Source organism: Suncus etruscus, chromosome 6 (genome assembly GCF_024139225.1).
Source record: "Suncus etruscus isolate mSunEtr1 chromosome 6, mSunEtr1.pri.cur, whole genome shotgun sequence".
Classification (NCBI taxonomy): Eukaryota; Metazoa; Chordata; class Mammalia; order Eulipotyphla; family Soricidae; genus Suncus; species Suncus etruscus.
Genome location: NC_064853.1, coordinates 21,857,179 through 21,884,784, shown reverse-complemented (window position 1 = coordinate 21,884,784; position 27,606 = coordinate 21,857,179). Strand labels below are relative to the sequence as shown.

The 27,606-nt window shown below is 39.7% G+C and overlaps 1 protein-coding gene across 1 annotated transcript in view; it reads right to left on the bottom strand.

The window, feature by feature from the left end:
- Positions 1-21,542, bottom strand: part of FYB2 (FYN binding protein 2) — an 85,579-nt gene extending 64,037 nt beyond the window's left edge. Inside the window, 4 exon segments of the mRNA XM_049775465.1 lie at positions 6,499-6,557; positions 7,773-7,776; positions 15,596-15,737; positions 20,837-21,542. Coding sequence (XP_049631422.1) covers positions 6,499-6,557; positions 7,773-7,776; positions 15,596-15,737; positions 20,837-21,542 — 911 coding nt within the window.
- Between the last annotated feature and the right edge of the window lie 6,064 nt (positions 21,543-27,606).

Genomic DNA, 27,606 nt, shown 5'->3' with positions numbered 1-27,606 from the left:
TAGTCCCCATATAGAAAACCGCGCGGGGGCTAGTGCCCCCGCGTGCACTGCATGTATTAAGAGTATCCCTTATCTTTATGTTTGTTTTATGTATCCAGAATATCCATTTTGTATTCTTCCCTGTCCCACACCCCCACAAAGCTTATTTTTACTCCTTAACCCTCTCACCCCCCCCCAAACATCACTAACCCACATTACTCTTTTTAACTTTAGTACTACTGCACAATCCTCATCACAGACCAAAGCCGTGCATTGTGTGTGACAACTCCAAACTGTTTCAAGACATAAAATGGAGGGAAGAGCATATGGGAGGTAGGACAAAAACAGAGGTGTAGGGAGGACACATTGGTGATGGAAATCCCCCCTGATTTTATGTAAATATGTACCTAAAATATTATTGTCAACAATATGTAAGCCACTATGATCAAAATAAAAATTAAATTAAAAAAAAAGAAAAGAAATGGACACGTATTTCTTTCGAACATTTTGTGTTTTTTCTGTGACAGCTATAAGTCTTACAAAATATTCTCTTATACAGTGACGATTCTAACCACTTTTTATCTTCTCTTTATGAGCTGTTCAACAAGGAATTTTGGTGAAAGAGTCCCTCAGTTTAATGCTTATGATTGAACCATGTCATGGGGATTGTTGGACTTGTTCTTATGGCCCCCATATGTGCCAATAACGCCACGTGGCATTGTTCCTTTTTTGCATAGGCACATTAAAAAGGGAAAATACTATACATACAAATAAGATCCTATCTAATAGAGATTGGAACACACAAATCTTGTAGTGCAAAGGGACCTTACACCTGAACATTGACATAACGACCTGGCACAGGCCTCAGAAGAAAGGGCATTTTTCATTCACCCCTGAACCAGGGAAGCCATCCACAAAACATCCAGGTTTATCTATAACATCACCTGGAAGCAATCCTCTACCACAGAAGACCCTACCACTGCTCAGACATCGAGCTGCTCAAAAGAGACTTCCCTTAACTCTGAGAAGACTTAACAACAACAACGACCTGCTTACAGGACAGGGTTCTCTGCATTGCCCTTTAATGGTGAGGTGAAACGAGAGGATGCTCTACATCCTGACTTCAAAGAAGGATATGCAGATTCCAGGATATTTAATACAGAAACATGATAACAACAACAGAGACTGTGTGAAAAATAAAAGTGTGTTGGCACTACAGACAATGTCTTGGGTTGGACGATCTAGCTTGCCTGGAGCCTAGAGTTGGTCTTATGCCAGGAAACTTCAGGGGTCGGGTCTCTTTGTATTTAGGCCAAGGTTATTCTTTTCCATTCCCATCATATTTTGGTGGGCCTATGCAAACAACAATTGCCACTCTAATACCGTTTTTACTGTGCTCCTTTGTCTCTAATCCTTAAAAAAAACACTTAAAATTTGAGGTTAACTTAAGCTAACATGCATGTACATGGAAATGTAAAAAATACTATGCCTCTAATGTTTAAGGAGTTAAGTAAGTTTTATGGCTTTAGATTGCCTTGTGTGCTGTTAAGAAATATTATAATGTGTTACAATCTGGAGACTTGAGGGACAAAGTAATTGTACATGGATTCTGTTTTATTTATCTTAATGTTCTTTGGCTGAAAGTTCAAAGTTAAGATATCAGCAAGGGGACTTCTTCTGAGAATTATGTTATGGGTGATTGTCCTTCCACTGTAACTTTACCTTGTCCTCTTTCTTTGCATCTTTGTTTTCATAATTAAAAATTAAAAAAAATTAAAAAAAAAACATGTATACTGGTCAGAAAGAAAAAAAAGTAGAAGAGTTAGACCTGGATACTAGGTCTTCCAAATCTATTCCTTTTTGCCTCTGAACTGCAGGTCTCTTCAGAATCAAGTAGATCACAAAGAAATGAAAATATTGGATATTGGATAAAATCCAAGTTGATTGTGAATGTCACAATGCTTACAGACCATTACTGTTCACGCAACTACTTTTATGAAAACAAACTTGAGAAAATAAAATTATTTCTGCTTTCATGGAGTTTACCGTTTACTAGAAATATCCCATATGCCTATGTTAGAAATACTAATACAGGATAAATAATAGAACATCTTTATAAAGAGGCAGTCCTGAACTCTCATACTCAATAAGCTCATTTAATTTCTCTCTTGATTCTTCTTGTACATATCTACAAAATGTAAATGTGGATACTGCACTTTAACTGTGGTCATGAAGCTAAAATTAACATTTAAGTGGTGAGTATATAGCAAGGATCTACATACAATATTACTTCTTCTTCAATGCTTCTAGATATACCTGCACACAAAAATAGGCTCTGAATAAATTTTTGATGGTCTTATTTCTTTCTAAGTAAGTCGTTAAGGAGCTAAGTAGTTTGTCTTCTTTGCTTTGACTTGGTTTAATTAATTTAATTAGCACAAATCTCAGTGCCAGTGTCAAACTGCTTTCATGTTTCATTTCTACCTTGGTTTGTTTTACCATCAGTGTCTCCCTTGCATAGATATTTCTGCAGAGAGAAAATGAAATCCTGGGGCTGGGGTGATAGCATAGCAGTAGGGCATTTGTCTTGCATACAGCTGATGCAGGTTCAATTCCCAGCATTCCATATGGTCCCCCGAGCCTGCCGGGAGTGATTTCTGAGCACAGAGCCACCAGGAGTAAACCCCGAGCACAGCTGAGTGTGGTCCAAAACAAAAACAAAAAAGAAAATGAAATCCTAACACAAGCAATTAAGAACACCTACCTTGATGGTGGTCTTTAGGAGGGTAGCCTGGGATAGTGGGTGAGAGGCTATACTGTGGGGCCCTGCTGAGGAAGTAAGGTCCAGTAGTCTGACAAGTGACATCATCCTGAATTGTTTAATCTGACTCTGGACAGACAATTCACAAACCACTTATCTACTTCATGGGGACATTGTAGTTGGGACTATTAAAACAACAAAGTGGACATATGTATATGTCTTGGTCTATGGAGCATGCTCAATGAATACAATCTATATGTGAACATTATAAAAAGAAAAAAAATACTTGGAAACAGGAAAGAAGAGCAAACCATGATGTCACTTACAATTCCTGACATCACTCCATGGGAAAGGCAGACCAAACAATGGCTTTGTTATATCCCTGAAGTTACTAAAGTGCCTTAACATGATGTGACCCAAATATTCTGAGACTAAAACTTTATAGAACAACAGGCCTCAAGAAGACTCCTTCTCACTCTTGTCCAGAGAAATTCATGGGGACTTAGGGCCACTTTCCTCCCCAGACTTTCATTCTGAGGTACCTGCCCTGCTGACCATCAGTCACAGAAAGTCTTACTAGTTTTCTTGGATTCAGCAATACTAGGGCTCAAACCAGGGCTTACATTTGTAAGGCATGTGCTTTACCTCTTAAGATATATCTTGGCCCTCCACCAATCTTAATGATCTGAAATGTGGCCATTTACTGAATGAGCACTGTAGCTTCCAGTAATTAAAAAAAAACTAACCTTCAGAGACATGCACAAAGGTACAATTACACGCTTGTTTGGTTTTAAGTAGAAACAAGCTTAAATGACTTTCTAGAAGGATCAATCTTGTACTGAACCCTGATGATGTGTCAACCACTGCACATTTATTAATAACAACCATATGAACACTTAGAAATTACCTAGATTCCTTTCTTACCCTTCCCTATGATGCAATGATTCCTGATTTTCCTTCAAAATAAATTTGTAGTTGATTAACTCTTTTTATCTCCATTTCTACCTCCTGGTCTATGTCAAGTTACTTAACCTCTCTATGAATCTATTTCCTTCTGTAAATAAAAAAGTAATATTTATAATTCAGAAATATCACAAACAGAATCATAAAAAATTACAAATGCAGATTAGAATGAATGTTAATGCTGTCATTTTGTTTCCTATCTTTTTCTTCATTCACTCAATGTTTCTTTTCTACTGTATTCAGAGTGTCTTTGCAAATTAAATAGGAGCTTATGTGACTCTATTGCATAAAATATGCCCCTCCCAATTCATCCCTACTTCCTAATGAATGTTGAACAAAATTCAAATTTATTCCATGGTTCACAAGAGTCACTTCTCCAGGTACACTATGTATTAGCTATGGTCTCCATTTTTTTAGTTCCCTAGACAAGTCAACACTGGTTATTCATTGAGAATTTAAACCAGCAATTCCCTCTTCTGTAAGGTTTTAAGTCAATTATGCTTTCTTGTTGTTTTTGGTTTTGGGCCATTGATGCTCAGAGGTTACTTCTGGCTATTCGCTCAGAAATCGCTCCTGGCTTGGGAGACCATATGAGACATCAGGGGATCGAACCATGGCCTGTCTTAGGCTAGCGCTTGCAAGGCGGATGCCTTACCTCTAGCACCACCACTCCGGCCCCATAAATCAGCTATGCTTGAGTTCTCATCAATCTTCAATAAAATGTCATTACCCACAAAGAGATCTTTAGTGATTATCCCGTACATCCTTTATTTCACTTCCAGTCCCCACTTACCATTTAAATATCTCTTACAAATTTTCTTTATAGCTCTTACTGCTATTCCAATTAGAACCCTGCAGAACAGTCTTGTTCTGCCAGTGCTGAAGCTCTGTTATGTTCCTTCTTTTACTCACATGCTTAGCCAAGGCACTGAGTCCTCATTTCCCAAGGATTCATCCTTCCCTGTTGTTTAATAGCCCTACCTAAGCACACTTTCTGACCAGTCCCAAAAGGTATTTGTAGGGTGTGCATGAAGATAGAAATAACCCAAACACAAATGCAATAAATAGCCTGCTCTGAAGTATTAGGTTGAAGGGGGTCATCACAAGACCAAAATAGACTTATTATATTTTAAAGATTATTATTAGCTGGAAACACAAAATTAAAAAGTTCAGAAAAAAACATGGTGGTGTTCAGAGATGCACCTCCAGACCTTGACTGAGGAAATTGGGATTTGAATCTTTCTTAACTCCTGAAATAAATAAACTGTCCCTTACTACCTTCAGAACCAGAGAATTCCCTGAGTCAGAACTCCCCTCTGACACTTCTGAATGTGAGAAAAGTCTGAATTATAGCTAATGAATGCAATATTAGCCAACTCGGCTAAGTGCTGACTGAGACCCAGGGATGATGGCTGCCCTGGGACTAACATACTTTGTTGCTTACTCGAAAGGGATGCCAGCCAGCGTGGTTCACTTGAAAGAGTGATGACCAAGGAAATCTCCAAAGGGTCATTTCACTGCAGGCAACTAATGAGATATTACTATTCTAGAGATAACAAGGGATGGAGAAGGTAACAGTGGAAGATGCAAAGGCTCTCTGAGTATATTTTGTGTACTTAATGCTTTGCACAACTTTTCTTCATGATAATCAATGAAATAAATATTGCTATGATCACTCAACAGATGTGTATATCAAAGTCCCAAGCTGTTTGATGACTTGTCAAGGTGGATAGAAGTAGGCTCCATATCGTCCATATTCTAAAGCACAATGAAGCTTCTCACATTTAATATATCACAAGCAGAGATACAGAAATAAAATTATCACTGCAAATACACTGAGCTCCCACAAAGAAGATGAAATTATCTGTTCCGTAAAATACAGATAATAAAAATTCTTGGTTTGTGGAGAATAGTTGAAAACAATGAGGGTTTTGAACCAGAGAACAATGTAGTCCCTAAATGTTTTAAGGACTAGCCAGGTAGGAGGAGTTTACTGTATCTACCAGTAAGTCTTGGATAGAAGTTTAAAGCCTGGGGAGGTCACTTATTTTTCCAGCTTAACTTGAAGGAATTTAAAGCAAAAAAAGTATGTGTCAAGATTTTTTCTATTGTGCAGACTGCAGTATTCTTAATCCATAAAAAAAAAAGTAGCTGGTCGATGAATATGTTGAATGAATCAAATCTATGCCAGTGAAGCAAAACACTAGACTCTAGGAAATAAGGCCCCAATTAAAAGGATCTAGAAAGAGATAATGGTTTTGAACTCAGTTTTTGTCCTTGGAAGAGAATTCTATTGCAAGTAATCTTAAATATGTTCTAGTTAAAATATTTATTGGCACAATGCTAAATAATTTATCATCATTACTGTATGAGTTAAATGTGGTCACTATACCTTTTTTTTTTTTTACAAAAGTGCAAGCTAGGGTTTAAAGAGGTGAAGATATTTGACCAAGATTACATGCATGTCAAGTGGGAGGCTTTTGCTAACATCAGGCTACAACATAGCCTAACTACCTCAAATAATCATCAGATCTTCTCATTCAGTAGCAAGAACCTTGATAGACTATAATCTATTATCTGTGTGGATGAATTAATATCACAAAAATAAAGGATATCTCCCAAACAAGTTGTAGTTCCAGAAAAGTTGTATATGTCATGCTTCTGGTTATTGCTTATTCTAATGTAGCAGTCATATAATCAAGTCCAAAATAATCTACTTGGCTCTTAGATACTTTTAAAATCCAATTTCATTCTTGTTTTGTGACTCGAGAATATTATTTTTCTTTTTTTGACACCAGAATATTCTTTCTTTACTTAGTTCCTCTTTTGGTATTACTACCTTGATTTCAATCTTCTATTTCTATACTGACTATCCTTAATCATCATATTCATCCATCTATGTACATGTCACGCATCCAGACATCCACAAACCAATTGTAAAGTCAGAGAAAAAACTATTTCCATAAGCACTACTTTTACCTCACTTTCTGACAGTCTCCTAGAAGGAATATAAGAAATCCTACCTAATTCAGACCCTTCTCATAGGAGACATCTCAAGTTCCTTCATTTTATTTATCTTTTTATTTTTTGGCTTCATGACTGATGTTCAGAGTATCCAGAAGCCACTTCCAGATACTTCTTGGTCACTTGTACTGGGGTTCAACATGAGAGTCCAAAAATACAGTGCTTAGATGTTTACCAAGTCATATGTGGAGATTCTCAGGGACCTCCAGGGCTGCACTTGGAATACTTGCATGGTGCCAAGGATTAGAGCTGAATTAGCTACATGCAAAGAATATACCTTCATCCCTGAACTATTCAGCATTCAAGTTCTTTCATTTTCTATAAAGTCGCCTACAGATGCTGTTCTTGGGCTGCTCTTTTGTCCTGTACTCTTTTTTCTTTTAATTTTTGGGTCACATCCAATGACACTCAAGGGTTACTTCGGGCTCTGCACTCAGAAGTTGCTCCTGGCAACTTCAGGGCATGATATGGGAAACTGGGATTCAAACCTTTGTTTGTCCTTGGTCGGCTGCATGCAAGGCAAATGCCCTATCTCTCTAGCCCCTTGTTCTGCACTCTTACACTACCATGACATTCACTAGGAATGGGTTGCATGGGTGAGGTACAACCTTACTTGAATGAAGTTTAGGCTCAAAAATCAGTGTGACAGAATGGAAAAGTAGTCATATTACTGATGTGAATCCTTGAGGAAAAATATATTCCTTCAGTCAGATTACTGTCTTCTCATATGTCCAGCATTGCGAGTTGTCTCTGTTGTGGAAGCCAACTGTTCTTTCCCTGGTGACAGCACAGAAGCCATTTCTCCAGTAGCCCAGCAGGAAAGATGCATATACAGTTCAACATGTTGATCACTGTACTCTCTGTTCAAGCATAGAGGCCCACAGGTTGTGAGGCATGATGGAACAAAGACCGTGTCAGAGCAAATCAGAGTGTTGCTGCCCTGGTCTCTCCAATCCAAACTATCACCTGGGTTTTGGGCTCATTGAAACAAGGAAGCAGATTATCAAACCTCTCTCATGAAAATGCACAAAGAATACTATCTAACGGGGCTGGAGAGATAGCACAGCGGTGTTTGCCTTGCAAGCAGCCGACCCAGGACCTATGGTGGTTGGTTCGAATCCCAGCGTCCCATATGGTCCCCCGTGCCTGCCAGGAGCTATTTCTGAACAAATAGCCAGGAGTAACCCCTTAGCACCACCAGGTATGGCCCAAAAACAAAAACAAAAACAAAAAAGAATACTATCTAACTCCCTTACCATATGGGGTCATTCAGCTCTTTCAAAAGGGGCAAGTAAACTAGGCAATCCTGCCACACACCAATCACGTGAGGCCCCACCTCAGTCAATTCCTTGTGGAAAAAGAGCATCTTATTGGTGCCTTATGGACAAGATCCTTCACAATCTTAGTACCTGTCTACTTATAAAGTCCTGTGATCCAAAATAATGTTGTTGTCAATATGTTTGGGTACGGCACTGTGATGTTCACACAATAAAAGTGCCTGATGCTGCAATTCTGAGTGCACCCCTGTTGTTTGTGGAATTCCACTGTCAATCACATTCAATTCTGTTGCTTATTTGTCTTTCTATACTTGAATTTTATTTAATTTGGTGTTATTGTAATTTCACCAAAATAGCATGTTTTGCTATTTTGGTGAAATATATTACATGATCTATCTAGTGTCTCTTCCCTTGTTCTCCAAACATTTATCTTCCCTATACATTCAAAATGTCTGTTTTTCAACTGGAGAGATAATTCAATAGACTGAGCATAGATTTCTATGCAAAAAAAACCCAGATTCAATTGCTGCGTGGTCTTCTGAGCGGCACTGGGAATGAGCACTGAGCTGGGAGTAGCCTACGCATTATAGGGCGTAACCCTAATACCAAGTTTAAAGAAGGTCAAATGTATAATTACATGAACACCTCTATTCTTATTCCTGAATTCTTGCATTTTGCCATCTAAATTTCCAGTAGTCTCTTCAGGAGTCCCTGCCATGCCAGAGACTTAACTCCACTGCTTCACAACAAATCTCTGCAGAGATAACTAATAAACAAAATCTTCAGGTACACTCAGTTTTTGGATTGAAAACTTCAGGATCTTCTCAGGATAGGAGTGGGTAGCCTCCTTCTATCATCTGTATTTTCTGAATCCCCAACAGCTACACCTACGTCCCAGTCACTGCCATGTCAGCTCTTTGGCACAGTTCCACAGATTCACAAGTTTTGTAAGAAAATTTTTAAAGGATGCAAGTCAAGCCATAAAAATTCATGGTATCAGCTGGTCTTTCAGCTGAAAACTTTGGGACACCCTCAAGATGGGAACAGGTTGAATCCCTGCCCTGCCAAAGCCTCGATAGTCACATCCACACCCCACAGCTCACCACCATGCCAGAGGCCCAACTTCACTGCTTCATGACTAATCTCTGCAGAGACACCTACCCAACACAACCTCCAAATATACTAATTCATGAACTGAAAACTCTAGGATCTTCTCAGAATGGTGCATGCGGCCTATGTTCAACACCCCCCTTCCATGCTTCTGCAAGCCCCAGCAGCTACATCATCACCAAACAGCTACCACCCTGTAAGCTCATAGGCCCATTTCTAGAGATCTGGGGTTTCCTGTAACATGCAGCTGCAAATGTAGCCACGTGATACCTCCAAATTCCTCAATTTTGACACTCAAGTAGAAGCACACCAAATTAGATGGGAAAGTAGCATAGAAGCCAACGACAAATCTCAATAAACAAAACAACACAGGATGCTCAACAGGCAACAAATGGCTTAGTAAACAAGCCCTCATTGACTTAATGACCCCACTGTGTAACAATTTTCACAAATTTTCTTTTACTGCAGTATTTTTGGTTAATTTCATTAGCCATTTAGTTGTAACAAGCACCATAAAAATAAATTATTTTATGTCTGCCAAGGGAGTAGATTTGGGGGAGGGAGTGTGTGGAGAAGTGAGGACAATGGTGGAGGGAATAGTACTGGAACACTGAATGCCAGAAAGAACTCTGTTATGAACAAGTGTGCTATAGTGTTTAAATAAGGCAAATATATATATATATAATATATGACATATGTAATATAAGATAATATAGAATTATCACAACAAATGAAGTTAAAATAAAAAGATTAATAATATATCAAAAATTTTCCAGTGTGATTTTTTGGGGGGCCAATATGAAAATAGTAGAAGTATGAAAAATATACTTCAATATGAAATATACTCACAATATGGAAAAAACAGAAAAGAGCAAAATGTAAAAGAGCAGAAATCTGGAAAGTGTTTGTGTCATGGAGTTTACCTTGTTGTATGCTAGAGTGTAGAGATGACAAATAAGACTGTCAGGCTATTCCATTTCACCAGACAAGGCAATACTGTATCAAGCAACTAAAAGCTGATTCCTAGACTAAGCTATCCCATTCAATATCAGCAACGTTGCCTAGACAGTCTTCCAAGATCTGAGCATTCCAACTGAGTGGCACTCCAGAGTCATGGAGTTTGATATGAAATTTCTGTTATTTATCACAAAGAATGAATGTAGCAATAGGTATCTCATAGCATCTAAAGTCTCACCTCTAGGAGATCAATTAGTCCCTTATTTATGCAACCTGTGCATCTTATATTTTTCTTTCATTACAAAACTCAGCATCCTCTAGATTTATAAACGTGCAAAGAGCAAGTAAGTAATATGATCATTGGATTAGTTTTTATGTTTGATTCTTTTGTCGTTGACCTCCAGGGTACAAATGGAAAGAAACTACTTGGCAATCAACGGATGAATGGATAAATAAAGAAGATGTTCATCCAAAATTTGTATTACTCAAACAGTAGAAAGCATGAGAAAGGTGACGGTACATATAATCAAAATAGGTTATGCATATTTGTGGGTACTACCGTTACGGAAAACAGCATGATGAGTTCTCAAAAATTAAAATTAATCTACCAGATCAACCTAATAGTTCAACTCCTGGATATGTATGTAGTCAAAGGTATTGATGTAAGCATATTGAAAAGATATTTCCACACTCCTGATCACTATAGCAGGTGATTACAAGAGTCAAGAGATTAAAATAATCTATTTGGCAGTCAGTGGATATATTAATAGATGTTTATCAAAAATTAGTATTAGACAGTAGGAAGCAGAAAATGATCCTGTTTGAAACAGCCTGAATAATCATAATGGGGGAATTATGTTATACAGCAGACAAAGAAAAAACAGACAAATGGTTCAGTTTGATGTGACATTTACAATGACTGAATTTTCAAATGTATTAACTTGCAATTAGCAGTTATGTAATATCTCTATATACAGAGATAGTATATATAACACAGACTATTATATAATATTTCTCTATAGGAAAATAAAAGTACAACATATATTTATCGTGATTTTATATACAATTAAATACATATTGTAAACTCAAAATTGCCAAGACTAGACTGTAAGTGCTCTTAACACAGAAAATAATAAAATGAGGTGGTCAAAGTATTTGCCAAACTCATTTTCTTAATCATACTATAATATATGAATAACCTTAAATAAACATTAGAGCTTAAAAATTGGAGTTTACCAGAATTTTCCAAACTTACTTGGACTATTTCCCACTTTTCAGAAAATTAAAACAAATAAAAAAAAACCACCAGTGTTCCTGCGCATCCCCTCTCCCACCCCAATCTATCTTCTTTTTTCTGTTTTTGGACCACACCCAACAGTGCTCAGGTGTTACTCCTGTCTCTGCACTCAGAAATCATTCCCAGCAGGCTCTTTTTTTTTGGTTTTTGGGCCACATCCGGTGATGCTCAGGGGTTACTTCTGGCTATGTGATCAGAAATTGCTCCTGGCTTGGGGGACCATATGGGACGCTAGGTGATCAAACCTTGGTCTGTCCTAGGCTATCACATGTAAGACAGACACCTTACATACTGCGCCACCACTCTGGCCCACAACCTACCTTCTTTAGTGAATGAACTTAAACAAACTAATTGAACCTAAGGCAAATATTGACTTCTGGAAAATTCCAGCAGCTCCTGGATGTTTCATTTTAGGAAACACTGGATTAGGCCAATCACATTGAAAATTATGGCTCTGCAAATGGCAATGTTCTGATCTCAAATGCCTTTAATTGTACAACGAGGGCAGTGAGGGCAGTGACAGAAACTTCGAGGTCTTAAGAAAAAGAAAATTGGGGCCGGAAAGATAGCAAAGTGGTAGGGCGTTTGCCTTGCACAAAGCTGATTCGAACAGACAGTGGTTTGAATCTCAGCATCCCATATGATCTCCCGTGCCTGCCTGGAGTGACTTCTGAGTACAGAGCCAGGAGTAACCCCTGAGCTCTGCCGGGTGTGACCCCAAAACAAAAAACAATAAACAACATAAAAAAACTAAATAAAATTAAATTTAGTGACTAAAACAGAAAGGAAGGAAGGAAGGAGGAAGGAAGGAAGGAAGGAAGGAAGGAAGGAAGGAAGGAAGGAAGGAAGGAAGGAAGGAAGGAATAAAGGAAGGAAGGAAGGAAGGAAGGAGGAAGGAAGGAAGGAAGGAGGAAGGAAGGAAGGAAGGAAGGAGGAAGGAAGGAAGGAAGGAAGGAAGGAAGGAAGGAAGGAAGGAAGGAAGGAAGGAGGAAGGAAGGAAGGAAGGAAAGGAAGGAAGGAAGGAAGGAAGGAAAGAGGAAGGAAGGAAGGAAGGAAGGAAGGAAGGAAGGAAGGAGGAAGGAAGGAAGGAAGGAAGAAAGGAGGGAGGGAGGGAGGAAGGGAGGAAGGAGGGAGGGAGGGAGGGAGGGAGGGAGGAAGAAAGGAAGAAGGGAGGGAGGGAGGGAGGAAGGGAGGAAGGAAGGAAGGAAGGAGGGAGGGAGGGAGGGAGGGAGGGAGGAAGAAAGGAAGAAGGGAGGGAGGGAGGGAGGAAGGGAGGAAGGAAGGAAGGAAGGAAGGAGGGAGGGAGGGAGGGAGGAAGGAAGAAAGGAGGGAGGGAGGGAGGAAGGAAGAAGGAAGGGAGGAAGGAAGGAGGGAGGGAGGGAGGGAGGGAGGAAGGAGGAAGGAAGGAGAAAGGAAGGAAGGGAGGAAGGAGGAAGGAAGGAAGGAAGGAGGAAGGAAGGAAGGAGGAAGGAAGGAAGGAAGAAAGGAAGGAAGGAAGGAAGGAAGGGAGGAAGGAAGGAAGGAAGGAAGGAAGGAAAGAAGGAAGGAAGGAAGGAAGGAAGGAAGGAAGGAAGGAAGGAAGGAAGGAAGGAAGGAAGGAAGGAAGGAAGGAAGGAAGAATAGAATAGGTACATAAATATCCAGTCCAACGCATGAGAACTAAAAGGCTAAACAGATTAAGGAGGTTAAGTAAATTACTGAATTGGTACTTCCACGGCAAAATTCTTAGAATGAGTAGACCAAAAATAGAAAGTCCTTTGTCCCATTACCAATTCCTAACATTACACCAGCTGCCCAGAGCATTCTGCAGCCTCTAATTCAATTTATTACTATGGAAACGGATGTTTCAATTTACTAAGCCCAACTGTATAATAAATAAAAGTACCTCAGAGGATCATTTTTGCAACTGAACGTCAGCGTGGTAGTTAAATGCAGTTTATTTAATCTCTCCATTAAAACAAAAGTTGCAGTTCATCGCTTATAAATCTGCTCTCCCTGCAACCTCTGAGTAACACAAACACAGTGCTTATTGCCTGCTCTGGGGTCAGCAGAGCTGCCTGATGGATGGTGCCTGCAGCTTTGCCTGATACAGATGGATCTGGGTACTCACCTCTCAGGAGGCAGGTAGCTTTCTTCCTCTGTGGATGCAAAAACAAGAGGTGGAGTTAAACATATGCAGAACAGCAGCATGATGACGTGAATGCCATTTGTGCAATAACCTGATCCCAGAGACGAAATGTGGAGTGGTGTCTTTGCTAGTGATTCATGCCTAGGGAAACCAGGGAACATCCTATGTTGCCTCTTTTTCCTTTGCCTCAATCTTCCTAATGCCCACTTAGGATCATAACTACTTATGTTAGACTGTCCACTGATGACCAAGACTTCTGTGAGATTCTCCCTCTCTCTCAGTCATATTTATCACAGGGTCCCATTACATGCTCAAGGCAGGCATAAGAGAATGTAAATATTCCATACCCTTACAGGTATGTCAAATGTTGCTGAAACTCTTGTGCTGCCTCACTCTTACCTTCACAATAAACCTATGATAAAGCATCCTTGCCCCTCCCTATCCCCCTGATCCCCAACTCCTCTTCTACAACAAGGAAAGAAGGCACAGAGAGTTCGAACAGATACTGAATGAAAATAGATTATGGATTAGGGAGGTAAGGGTTTGAGATTTGCCACGCCCATTTATTACAAAGACCCAGTACTTTGTTCTGTACTTTGGAATCAGTCTCTTTCTAAGAGAGAAAATGAGAGGCTTGAATTAAAAACTGGAGAGATAGTGTAGTAAATAGTGTGTTTGCCTTGAAAGCAACCAACCAGGGTTCAATCCCTGACACCCTATATGGTCCTCTGAGTCCCAAGCAGAGCCAGGAATAAGTGCTGAACAGTGTTATGTATGACCTAAAACAAAAACAAAAACATAAAAGAAGGGACCAGAGCAATAGCACAATGGTTAGGGTATGTGCGTTACACAAGGCTGACCCAGGTTCGATTCCTAACATCCCATATGGTCCCCAAACCAGCCAGGAGTGACTTCTGAGCACAACACCAGAGTAACCCAAGGAACCCCAAAATAAAACAAAACATAAACTTAAACAAAGAAAACCATCCTTAGCTTTTCTAATGGAGGTGGTCACGTGACTGAAATTGAGATAGATGAGTGATAGCAGCAGTCCTTAAAAATGGGGTACCTGGAACAGCAATCTAAGCCATGCTGAGAAGTTTATTATAAAGGCAAATTCTCAGTCCAATACAAAGCAAATAAATAAAAAAAATTGTTATAGGATCTAGCAGTTTGTTTTGACAAGCACTTCTGGAATTCAGAAGCACGCCAAAGTTTGAGAATGAAGAGCTAAAGATGTCTCACACCTTGTGCTGCTAAATGAACAACTGGAGCCCCTTCAGGTTCCTACACTCCTCTCTGCTGGTTCCCAGGGCGCCAGGAGAGCAAATATTAGCTCAGTGCCACCAAGCATCCCACAGTGCATGTTCACCTCATGTTTCATTAGAGCCAACACAAGCTAAGATGTTTGTTTGAAATGTCAACAGGACCAGACTGTGGGGAGGGCAGAGAGGGATGAAGATTTAAAGAGCAAAAGACAGCTCAGAGGGGCCAGCGAGATAGTACAGTGGGTAAGGCACTTGCTTTGCATGGTCAGGAGTAAACCTGATTGCAGAGCCTTGGTCATTTCTAAATGTGGCCCCAACTGCTTCCCCCACAAATAGATAAGAATACAGTTCAGCACAGAACCAAGCTTCCCAGGTTCCTTGCTGGGAAAGATCTGTGGGGGATAGGCAGGGCAGGGAGAGCCATTCACCCATGGCAGAGGACCCAGATGGACAGTAGGCCACATTCCCTCTGAATATCCTGCCTTGATATCCCCTCCTCCACCAACAGCACGCCTGTTTGACAACACAAGTTTTGCAAAAACACAAAGACTTCCTGCCTTCCTGCTTGGCATCTCAGCATTTTCTTCCTCTTGGATGGATTCCTGGGGATCAGCTCTGCTCTCTGGGGAGTGGAGTGACCTGGGAGAAAATTCCCTCAGAGCATATGTTACAGGCTAGCTGCCATGGTGGCAGGGTGAGGATGATTGGTGTTGGCTGTCCAGGCTCCTGTTTAGTGCTGGCACCTGGGTACAGCTGTGCAGAAGGTTCGGTTGCTGGTTGGGAGTGTGGGAGGGTCTGCAATTGCCCTTACCTTCTTTGGTGTCCTGGGACACAGCAACCAGCTGCTTTTGGAAGATCTGCAGGTCCACAACTGGGGGCTTCGGAGGCTTTGCAGGAGGGGGACCCAGGGATTCCACAGAAGGCAGTGGCTTGGTTCTGGGAAGCTGATGATCCCTGGCTTCCAGCTGCTTTTCTGAACACAGAGAGTATAAAAAATGCAGATACAGTCATTGCCTTTGTATGGCCTATGAAAAAGATCGTCTTCTCTGCCTCAGGCTCCCTTCCTGCCCTTATTTCCAATCCGGATGCTAGAAGGTCCCAACCAAAATAGAACATGGGTCATGTCCCTATCTTGCTGACTGGAAACTGGAAACTGTCTGAAACTGAAGCTGAGTAAGCCAGATCCCTAGCATGACAGGTGCCCTCTCTGGAGGAAAGCAGAAATATGCTCTCCCCAGTACCCCCAGCCCAAAATGATGTGATGTCTGGATGGAGAATACATTCAAAAAAGATGTTTACAATGGAATACTATGTAGCTGTTAAGAAAAATGTTATGCAACTGTCAGGAAAAATGAAGTCATGAAATTCATTTATACATGAATGTATATGAAGAATATTATGCTAAGTAAAATGAGCTGGAGGGAGAGAATGATAGCACTCATTTGTGGGGTATAATATATATATATGTATATATGTTTAAATAATGATAATAATATCCAGAGACAAGGAAGTCCAGTCCATGGTAAGAAGCTTCCCACATTAGCAGGGCTGTGCAGTTAGGGCAGAGAAGGGATCACTATGACAATAAAAGATGGAAATGATCACTCTGGATGAGAATTGGGTCCTGAAAGGAGATAAAGTGATAGGCATGATACACTTAAAAACAATATTGCACACCACAGTATCTAAAAGGGGGAGGAAGAAAGACTGAGAATGAGAGTGAGAGTGAGAGAGAATAAGAGAGGCAGACATGGGGAGGGCAGGAGGGAAAGTGGGAAAATTGGTGGCAGGAATTGTGCACTGGTGAAAGATATTGTACATTGTATGGCTGAAACTCAATCACAAACAACTTTTACAGTATTTGGAAAGGAAAAACTGTTTTATGAACCCTGGTGTTTAAATCAATAAATAAAGATGTGTTTACTGTATAGAGAAGAGTTCTCTTTAGGGGTGCTCCTCACTGCATCAGCGAGACTTATTCTCATTTCTACTTCTTAAAGAAAAAGGGGGACTGAGTCTAGGAATAACTGTTACTTTTCTTTTTCTTCTTTCTTTCTTTCTTTCTTTCTTTCTTTCTTTCTTTCTTTCTTTCTTTCTTTCTTTCTTTCTTTCTTTCTTTCTTTCTTTCTTTCTTTCTTTCTTTCTTTCTTTCTTTCTTTCTTTCTTTCTTTCTTTCTTTCTTTCTTTCTTTCTTTCTTTCTTTCTTTTTTTTGGCCACTTCTAGCTATGTTCAAGGATCACTCCTGGACTGCTCAGGGAATCAAATGAGGTTCTAGGGGTTGAGCCCAGGTTGGCTGCATTCAAGGCTAGTGCTTTTTCTGTTGTACTAGGTCCTGTTGCCCAGGTCCAAACTTCTGTTTCAAGGGCCTTTCCTGGATAACCTCTCTCACTGACCTTTCCCAGTCAGGCCATTGTCTCTAACTTTTGTCTTCAGCATCTGAAACCATGACAGCAGTTCTCAGCTTTGCTAGGGGTGCCCATTTGAAAATGGGGTACAGCTGTCATTACTCTTTCACTTTCTTTCCCTCATCCACCTGCCTTCTGTCTGTTTGCTTGTTTTTTCCAGCCTCTGAAGAACCAGGGGGTTCAGGTTGATTTCTTTTGCATCCAAACAATATCCCTCAGTACTGAAACCCTCCATGGATCCCATCTCCATTTCCAGATATTTCTTTCACCACATGTAGTTGCTGAAACATCCTTCACTGCTTCTCAGTTTTTCAAATTGTAAAGATCTTATCCATGCCATTCTGAGTTCTAGAATGCTAGTCCTTCTTTCCTCTCTTTGACCACATCTGACTTAGTTTTTATAGTCCTGCTTCCTTTACATTTTCACTAAGAAACTTTCCTTGTTTTATTACCACAATGGAATCAATCATCATGGAATCCACTCATCACTGTTTTGTATTCCCATAGTTCATTGTTAGCATCTCTCTGCTAGAGAAGAGGTATAGTAGAGGGGCCGCTATCCTCAGTAAATGGAGTCAGATCTTATTGGCCAAACACTTTAATATCCTCTCAGTATAAAAAGCACAGCTAATATCTGGGCAATGGTTGATGCTTATTTCCTGGAAGGGTCCTCCAAGTACCCAGGGATAGACAAATGGCATGAGGGTCTGAAAAGGAGAAGAAAGTATGAAGATATTTATTGCCAGAGCAATAGAACAGTGGGTAGGGCATCTGCATGTGGCCAAGCTAAGTTTGATCTCCAACATCTTTTATGGTACCCAATGGTCCTCCAGGAGTTATTCATGACCAGGAGTAACCCTAAGCACCACTAGGTGTGGTTAACTATTTTTAATTAATAAAAAATGAATGAACATATCTGTCTCTTAGGCTGAAAATAGAAAAGCATTATATATGCCAAACACCTTCACATTCATTTCATAGTACAGTGGTTGAATGGTTAGTTGTGTTAAGCAAAGAAATAGGAGTCATTTATGCTAAATTCTGCCAAGATTTAATCCCTGACTTCACTGCCTTGGCAATGTCCCTCAGAAATAGAATTTTAAACTAATTAATCTGGAATTTTGTCTGCAGGATTGAGATAATCTACATGATAAAATTTCCAGACCTTCCCCCAAGGAAGGTCTCAAATAATCTTTCCTTTCTTTTGTAAATAGCTTTGGACTGCCCTCTTTCTACTACCAAAAATTCCCTTTCTGTACAACTCCTGGGATCTCTTCTTTTACTTGCTGATGGGATGCTGCCAATTCACAAATCTTTTCATAAAGCCCATTAAGCTTTCAAATGTATTCCAATGAATTGCTTTTAACACCAGTAAAACTGAAGAACTTGGCTGGTGTTTTATAAATCCCTTATCTGTGCAAAGCTTATGCACCTAACTCAGAGCCTTGTGATGATCTCAGACATTGGACTAAACCATTCCTTGGGATCCTCATTAACTGATCATCAGCTTCATCAGGCAGATAATTCTCTCTACCTTTTCATTCTTCTTCCCACTCATTCTCCCTTTTATTTCCATCCCCTCATTAACAACTCCCAATGTACTATGTTTTGGACATTTTAAAAAGTAATTAAATAGATTAAAGAAGAAAAGGACTGAAGGCTATAGCTCAGTGGTTGAGCATATGCCTCACTTGAATAAAATCACTAGACTCACGTGGTGCCCAAACACAAACAAAAGATAAAAACAAGAATAAAAATGTCCTCAGAAATTTTCATTTTTATTGTAGCAGATTGATATAAATCTAACTAAACTAGTTCTGAGAGAATTAAACTAGTTACAGAGATCTAAGAGTTCTATGAAAGAATAAATTCAAGCTAGGATTAAATAGAAAAAATAATTAAAATAGGAAAAAGGTAAGCAGTATGTAGTGAAATAGTAGTTGTTTAGAGGAGAGAGAAGAGAAGTTTTATCTGGCATAGTGTCATTTGAACATAAAAATTGTTTTGTTTTGGTTTGCTTAGGTTGTAGTGGTGGGGATATTATTGTCCTGAGGAATAACAGTCTATTTATCAAGAAGTCCAGCAAGGAGAAAAGACAGAGACAAAAGTTGGGACCATAAGTAAGCAGAGGTATGAAACCAAAAGTACCATACTTTTCGCTCTATAAGACAGACATAGTTTTAAGAGGCTCTTCTCCCTTACTCTCAGGCGACAGATCCAGGTGGCATTTGCTCCATAAGATGTACTTTTGGGGAGGAAAAGTGTGTCTTATAGTACAAAGAATATGGTAAATGGTTCAGATACTATCCTCAGTATTAAAAAAAAAAGGACATATGCACTTATCCCCAAGATTCAGTTGTCCAGTCCATTCACTGATCCATTCAATCATTCAATAGTTTGTGTGAGGGGCCGGAGAAAGAGCATGGAGGTAAAGTGTTTGCCTTGCATGCAGAAGGATGGTGGTTAGAATCCCGGCATCCCATATAGTCCCCTGGACCTGCCAGGAGCAATTTCTAAGTGTAGAGCCAGGAGTAAGCCCTGAGCACTGCCAGGTGTGACCCAAACAAACAAAACAAACAAAAAAAGTTCGTGTGAATATACTAATTCTGGCTTTGTTCTTAGATGCTAGAGATATGGTGCTAAAAGAGAAAGTTTCTAGACTTCCATAACTTACAGTATTTTGCTGATGTCCCAATAGATAACAAGTTAGTAATGGAGTGTTATATTTTAAAAATGCAATAGAGGGGGATAACCACTGGTGGTAGTGCTGGTGTTTAGGTAGCATGATTCTCAAGGTCCTTTCACAGCAAAGACCTGTTGGAACAGAGGCAATAATACAGCAAATACCTAGGGGGAAAGTGTTTTGGCAGAGAAAAAATATGTAAGTGCAAAGGATGGGGCTAGTTTGGTAGAGCTAATGTATTTGTAAGAAGACTGATGTGTCACAAGAAGAGAGATTAGGAGTGGTTGGGGTTAGGGTTTGGGTTAGAGGGTCACAGAGGTGGGCAAGGAGCAAATCATGAGCCATTATGAAAGGCTGGAGTTAAACTGAGCTGAGGCTTGACTAAAGTTTGATTGATTCCTTAGAGGATAATCGTGCCTGTTACGAAGAAAGAAGGGAACAAGTGTATGAGATGAACTCTCAAGGTTAGTGCTACGCTGGACATAGTGCAGATGAGCATTGTATAGAAAAGGGCAGAGGACATGAAGGGACAGATGTTTTGAAGGATTCAGAACATCTTTTGGGGTAGGAACAAAAGTTTGCTCATGACTTGAATATCAAGAATACGAAGAAGAGAAGAATACATACAGTAACTCCTATGCTTTTGACTGAGCAATAAAAGGATGGTTGTGTTATTTTCCAGAACTGAGAAGATATGACCAGGGAGCAGAACAGATTGTAAGAAGTTGAATATATCACCAGAGTTAATGCATCTCGATATTAGAACAAGTTGTTCCAAATTTATTTTATCTCAAACTAACCTGCCCTCCCAATGCAATACCAGAATAAACACTTTCCTTGAAATTACAAATTGGCAGATGGGCCTAAATCCCTGCATCAGAGTTTGGAGTAAATCTAGACCTATGAAACCAATTCAAAGTAGCAGGCTCTGAATTGGACAAATAATGCCATTCCCTCAGACCTGTGGGAACTTAATATCTTACCTGGGGCTTTGTTGGTGAGCTTGCTGTCACAAACAGGCTGGCTGGTGATCTCTGTTGGCCTGCTCTGAATACTGGGTTTCTCCAGTGTCTGTATGTCATGGAGAGATGGTTGGGGAGTGAGTGATCTCTGTTGAGAAGGAAGGGTGAGAACCTCCATGACTTCCAGTTTTTTCTTGGACTTCTCTGGATTAAGCCCTGCATTTCCTTGTTCTTCCAGATGGAAGACTCGCCTTCTACCATTGGCAAGAAGAAAGGTTGGTGGCACTTCACTTTGCTGAGATGAAACCATCTCCCAGTTCCAGAGTTTGTCCTGGAAGCTATTGGTCATCTCTGCTTTTGTCTTGATGGTATTTTCAGCATTTGTCTCATTCTCCTTTAATAGTGAATTTATTGTAGGAGAACACTTTTCTGGAGGTCCTGAGGAATTAGTATGTCTCTTAATCTCACTCCTTTTAGCCTTTTTCTGGATTTTAAGATCCTGGGGTTCGATGCTGGCACAGTAGGCCAGGAATTGATGGTGGTTAGGTGATAACGGTTTCCCATTGGCCAAAAACCTCGAGGGCTGCATGATTCCAATGTCATCCTTTGGATAAATACTTGCTGGGAATTTAACACGTCCTGAAAATGATGGGGCATCAAGATTTTGAAATTTGGCTCGAAGTTCCTGGAAGTTTCTTAACCCTTCCTAAAGAATAAAACAAAACATGTCATTCCAGGGAGAAAACAACCCGATGAGCTGATTTCATTATGTATGTTAAGGGGTTCTTTTTTACTGATGTGTAATCATGTCTGACACAAACTTTTGAAATCTCTTTGCTGCTTAAACAAGAATGTTTCAAATACTTTGATGGAATTCACGGGTTTTCATAACATGGTAGGCTGATAATTTCAAAGACAGTGGAGACATTATCTCCATTCACAACCCAAATACAATTACCCTTGTCATTAAAAGACAAAATAAAAGAGATTTATAGTTTTCCTAAAGACCTTATATATATTCTCTACTCTCCTGAGTTTTCCTGCTCTCACTTCACAAACTTTATTCCTCCCCCATCTACTTTCTTCTTGCAAATTCACTGGCCACTTTCTGCATCAGGATTTCTCCTAAACCTGACAGATTCCACCCAGCCTATTTGGGGCTTCCATAACTCTGTTCAACTTAGCTGTTCAACTTCACACCATGAATCAGATCCAAAAGCAACTTTTGGAAGCAAACTGGTTTGATGCTCAAATTCTAACTCTGCTCTGCCCTCTAGGCAAATAGAAACAATGCCAACTTTTCCAAAGTCTAATCTCATTATAAAAACCAGTTGTCAAATGGTAGGCAGAACAGGGCTATTAGTTGTGGAATGTCAATCACAGGGCCTGACACAGTGAGTCCTTAATAAATAAATATTCTGAGCTAATAGTTATTGATTCCTTGAAGGACATTGTACTCTTCCTTCAACACTAAGAGAGAATTTAGCACTAAAAATGGTAGTAGAACAAGCAGTCCATGTTTTCAGGAGAAAGAAGGGTTGTGCCCAGAATGAAACAGTGGTGGTAGACTAGATAAATAAGATTAGGCTTAATTCCAACTATCTACTCTTTCTACTTTTATTCCTTTCTTTCACAATATCTTTCATTTTAAAGTGGATATGATCATATTTGACCATACACTTATCTCATTGTCAGCTTTCTTCACATGCTGCAAAGGGGCTAGCTTCTTAGATTTAAACTAGCAAACAAGTCCAGTAAACACTACTTCTTCTCTCCCATGGGAAGAAGCCAGAGCTAGGCAGGGTCAGCAGTGTGGAGATAGAGTGGGAAAACATCTAGTGGAACCATTTCAAAAAGTCAGAACCACTCTCCTCTGATCATTCTGAAGGATTTAGCAGTTTCAAGCCTACAGACCTTAGCCATGCAGTCACTTCTTATTTGGTTCATGGAGGGAACACTGGGTGACCTTTTCTGTTTGTAGTTGACTCACACCTGCCAGTTTACGATATAGGTGGGGAGGGAAATGAAAGCAGAGGAAGCAGATGTCTGGGAGCTTTTTTGAAACCCCTCTCTAAGTCCCTCTTTTTGTCTCTCGTTAAACACGAACACCTATACTCACCCATTAGTAGAACAACTGGCTTCTATTCTAACCTGCTCAGGAAAAAAAAACCGCTGTCAGAGTAGAAACCAAGTGTGGCCACAGAACATGAAGATGGAGTGAGATTGGTTCATGGCCACTGTTTATTAGTGACTTGATGAAATTCATGGGTTTCCTAACATGGTAGGGTGATGATTTCAAAGAAAGCAGAATCATCATCTTTAGTCACAACCCAAACATAATTTTGAGACAATTCATCTCACACCTTAGAGTTTCATTTGTACCATTCATGACTCTAGTAAAGATCAAACAAGACAGCTGATAGATCTTGAAGCTTAATATTTTCGCTATTATGGTGAAGCAGTCATAACTGAAAACTAAGGACTCAAACCCTAAATGCACAGTGTTAATTAAGTACTAGTAAATTGATAATTGCAAAACTCTGTGGACCCCATTAAATAAAATCTTTGCGTTCCCCCGTCCTGTCCAATCATCACTATTCTCATTCTCTAAATTTCAACTCTAGTAACTCACAGGTGGAATACACAGAGTAGATTGTCCTCCAAGTCCATCTAGTTTGTAGCATGGGACAGGTGTGACCTTCTTTTTATTTTTATATACCATATTTTCCGGCGTATAAGACGACTTTTGAAACAAAAAAAAAAGTCAACCAAAAATTGGGGATCATCTTAGACGCCGAGTATATCCAGAAAAATGTTTTAATATGCTGCTAAACGAAACAAACAAACAAACAAAAAATCAGGCCGCAGAGTTTCCAAATCTCTCTCTTGGGGGCTCCCAAACAGTACTCAGGAGATCTGGGGGCCACTTCTGGCAAAACCCAGCTTACCGTGTTGGTGGTTCAGTGCTGGGGTCCGAGGATGGGTGTTGTTTGGTTCATGTAGTGGGGGAGATTAACTGAAGCCACCAGGGAATTGCCAAAAAAGGTGTCTATGTTAAGGGACCAATCACTGCAAGGCTGCTCGGACCGCCTCTCTGACTCAGCCAATCCAAGCAGGCTTTTGAAGCGTGCAAATTAGACAATGGTCTGCACCAATCACTGCAAGGCTGCTCGGACGCCTCTCTAACTCAGCCAATCCAAGCAGGCTTTTGATGCATGCAAATTAGACAATGTTCTGGACCCGAATCTACACTGTCAAAAGCCTGCACAAATTGGCCAGAGTCAGAGAGGAAGTCTATTACAGTATAACCTTTGGACCTTTGCTTGTTGTGATTGACTCACTGTGGTACATACAGTTGCAGCGCAGGAACATTCTGTCTGATACAGCGAATATAGGCCTAAACCTATGTTTTAACTGCAAAATTAGGGGGTCGTCTTATACGCCGGCAAATACTTATTAAATAATTATTTAAGTACTATGACTACAAAATTTTACATGGTTGATGTTCAGTCATATGTGCACTGGTGGTGCACATTTTCCACCACGAATGTCCCCAGCTGTCCTCCTACCCACTCTCCCCTTCCTTCCTCTGGTGCAGGCACTTTACTTCTCTCTGTTTTATTATCTCTCTTTCTTTTTTGACACTATGATTTGCACTATTGCTAATGAAGGAGTACCATGCATATCACTTTATCCCCTTTCAGCAACCAGTTCTTTTCTAGAGTGATTAGTTCCCACTATCATTGTCACAGTGGACCATTCACTACCCTAACTGCATTCACCACTCTTTATGGCAAGCTTCCTCCCATGGACTAATCCTCCTGATCCTCATTTCTATTGTCATTGAATATTATTACCCTATTATCTTTTATTTTTTATATCCAACAAGTGAGTGATAGTATTCTTTGTTTATAACTTTCCCTCTGGTTCATTTCACTCAGCATAAAACTTTCCAATCCATCCATGTATAAGCAAATTTCATAACTTCGTTTTTTCTAATGACTACATAGTATTCTATTATGTGTATGTACCATACTTTCTTTAGCACTTATCTCTTCTTGGGCACTTGGTTTATTTCCAAATTCTGACTATTGTAAATAGTGCTACAATGAACATAGGAATACGCAAGACTTTTCTACATGATTATTTTGGGTTCTTAGGGTATATCCCTGGGAGTGGTATTACTAGATCATATGAAAACTAAACTCCTAGTTTTGTAAGAAAATCCATAATGTTTTCCAAAAAGGCTGGACCATTCTGCTAGACCAATCTGCAGACACACCAGCAGTGAATGAGTCCCTTTCTCCTCTCATCTGCACCAGCACTGGTTGTTCTTGTGCTTTGTGTTGTGTGCCATTCTCTGTGGTGTGAGACAATATCTTATTATTATGATTTTTATCTCCCTAGTGTGTCCTTCCTTTTAAAACCAAAGCAATACTCCTTTGAAGATGCCACATTTGATTTATTTGGTCACTATTGATGAATTATTGCTTCCTTTCAACTGTTATGTATAATGTTTCTATAAATATGGACATAAAGTATCTCTTGCTTTCAATTATTTTGAGTTTATATGTCCAAAATTACAGTTGTTATATTACACGGTACTTCTGTGTGTAAAGTTTTGTTTTGTTTTGTTTTGGCATCATACCTGGGGATGCTCAGGGCTTACTATTGGCTCTGCACTCAGAAATTATTCTTATTCATATTAAGGGGACCACAGAGGTTGTTAGAAATCAAACCCAGGTCAGCTGAGTGCCAGACAATACTCTACCCACTGTATTATCTCTCTGGCCCATACTTCTAATTCTTTTAAAAACTGCTATACCGTTTGCTATGGCGGTCGCAACATTTTACCTTACAACTAATAGTATTCAAAGTTTCTAGTTTCTTCATGTTCTTTGTTCATCGTTGTTCTTTAATGTTTTGTTTCTAAGAGTGTTTTGTGTTTTTGGATAGCAATCATCAAGATGTTAATCTTTTATAAACTGATTAATCTCCTGTTTTGTTTTGTTTTGGGGCCACACACAGTGGCCATCAGGAGTTACTTCTGGCTCTGCTCTCAGAAATTATCCCTGGCAGGCTCAGGGGACCATATGAGATGCCAGTATTCAAACTGGTGTCTGTCCTGTGCTGGCAGTGTGCAAGCCCCCCCCCTTTTTGGCTTTTGATGGTTAATCTTTTTACAAACATAAATTTACTATTTTCGCTCTTCTCTTTTGGAACCATCTTAACTATCGTGTTATTATTACTCAGAGACAAAGAGATAGTATAGCAGGTGACATTCTTGCATGTAGACAACCAGGGTTCAGTCTGCTACATTATATATGATCCCCACAATCTGCCAGGAGAGATCTGTGAGTGCAAAGCCTGAGCACTTGGTGTGACAAATAGATAAAATTAAAATATTATAATTACTTGGTTGGTTTTACTCTTTAGTAAGACTAATTAGAAAAAGCCTTAGCAAAATATAAAATTATGGATTATAACCTCCAAACCAAGACCCTATACAAAATTTGTGATTTCCATATGAAGAAAACCCAATAATTTTGGCTCTTTACTCTTTCAACACATGTTCATTATATTTACTCTTGGTTTCAAGCACCTTGCTTTGTTTAAATATCTCCACTCCAGCATTATACAACATTATAAGAGGGTAATACTGCACTGTCTTAGGCAATTCAATCTGTGGGATTTGTTTCAGTGGCACTGAGAAGTGAATGTGCTTGTTAACAGGATTAAATGCATGAAAAGAAGCGCCCAACAGACACAAGATGGACTCACTCAGTGTTCACTCCTACTGTTACTAGTATATATAGATAGTTGACAAGTCCAGAATGGGCCATGAGGGAGAATGTGTGGGGACTCAAAGACAAGGAACCACAGAAAATCAGGGACTAACCAGCAGAGAGAGAAGAGTATTAGGATTAATGAAGAAGAGGTAACATTGGTGAGTGCTTCAGGAACATTCTGGAAATAAAGGGAAATGTGCTGAGGGAGATCCCTTAAGAAGGAAACCATTTCATGGACAGTGCAAAACATCCAGTCCTGCATGGACTCCAGAATGGATGGGAGATGTGTGTGTGTGTGTGTGTGTGTGTGTGTGAGTGTGTGTGTGTGTGTGTACCAAAACACTACTCACTTGTTATTGTTATGAAGTTGCATGACAAAATAAAAGAAGAGACTAGCTAGAAGGGGACTCAATCGATTTTCTAGTAAAATGGTATCTTGGAAAGTTCAGAACTACACTTTCTGTGCCATGGTGAAGGTATGGTTGTTGAACATCATATGGCTGAAACTCAATCATGAACAACTTTAGACCTGCATCTCAACGTGACATGGTGATTCAATTAAGTTTCTTATTAATTAAAACAGTAAAAGATTTAACTTAAAAAAAATAACAATAGGCCTCTGAGAGATAGCACAGTGGTAAGGCATGAAGCAGATCCAGGATGGACAGTGGTTCAAATTCCGGCATCCCATATGGTCCACCGAGCCTGCCAGGAATGATTTCTGAGCATAGAGCTAGGAGTAACCCCTTAGCACTGCCGGGTGTGGACCCACCCAAAAAAAATAAAACCCTGCATTTTCCAGGTGCTCCTTCAGCTGAATTCAGGTCTCCAGGGGGAACATAACACCCTGAAATAAAGAAATCAGGAACTTTTCCCTTTTCTGTAGCCTACAAGCTGCCTTTCTGAAAATCCCCCAAAGGATCTAATTTCTTTTTATTTCAAACTCACAACTACTTGCAAAAAGGAAAACATGATCCCTTTACATCCGGCTTTACTGTAACT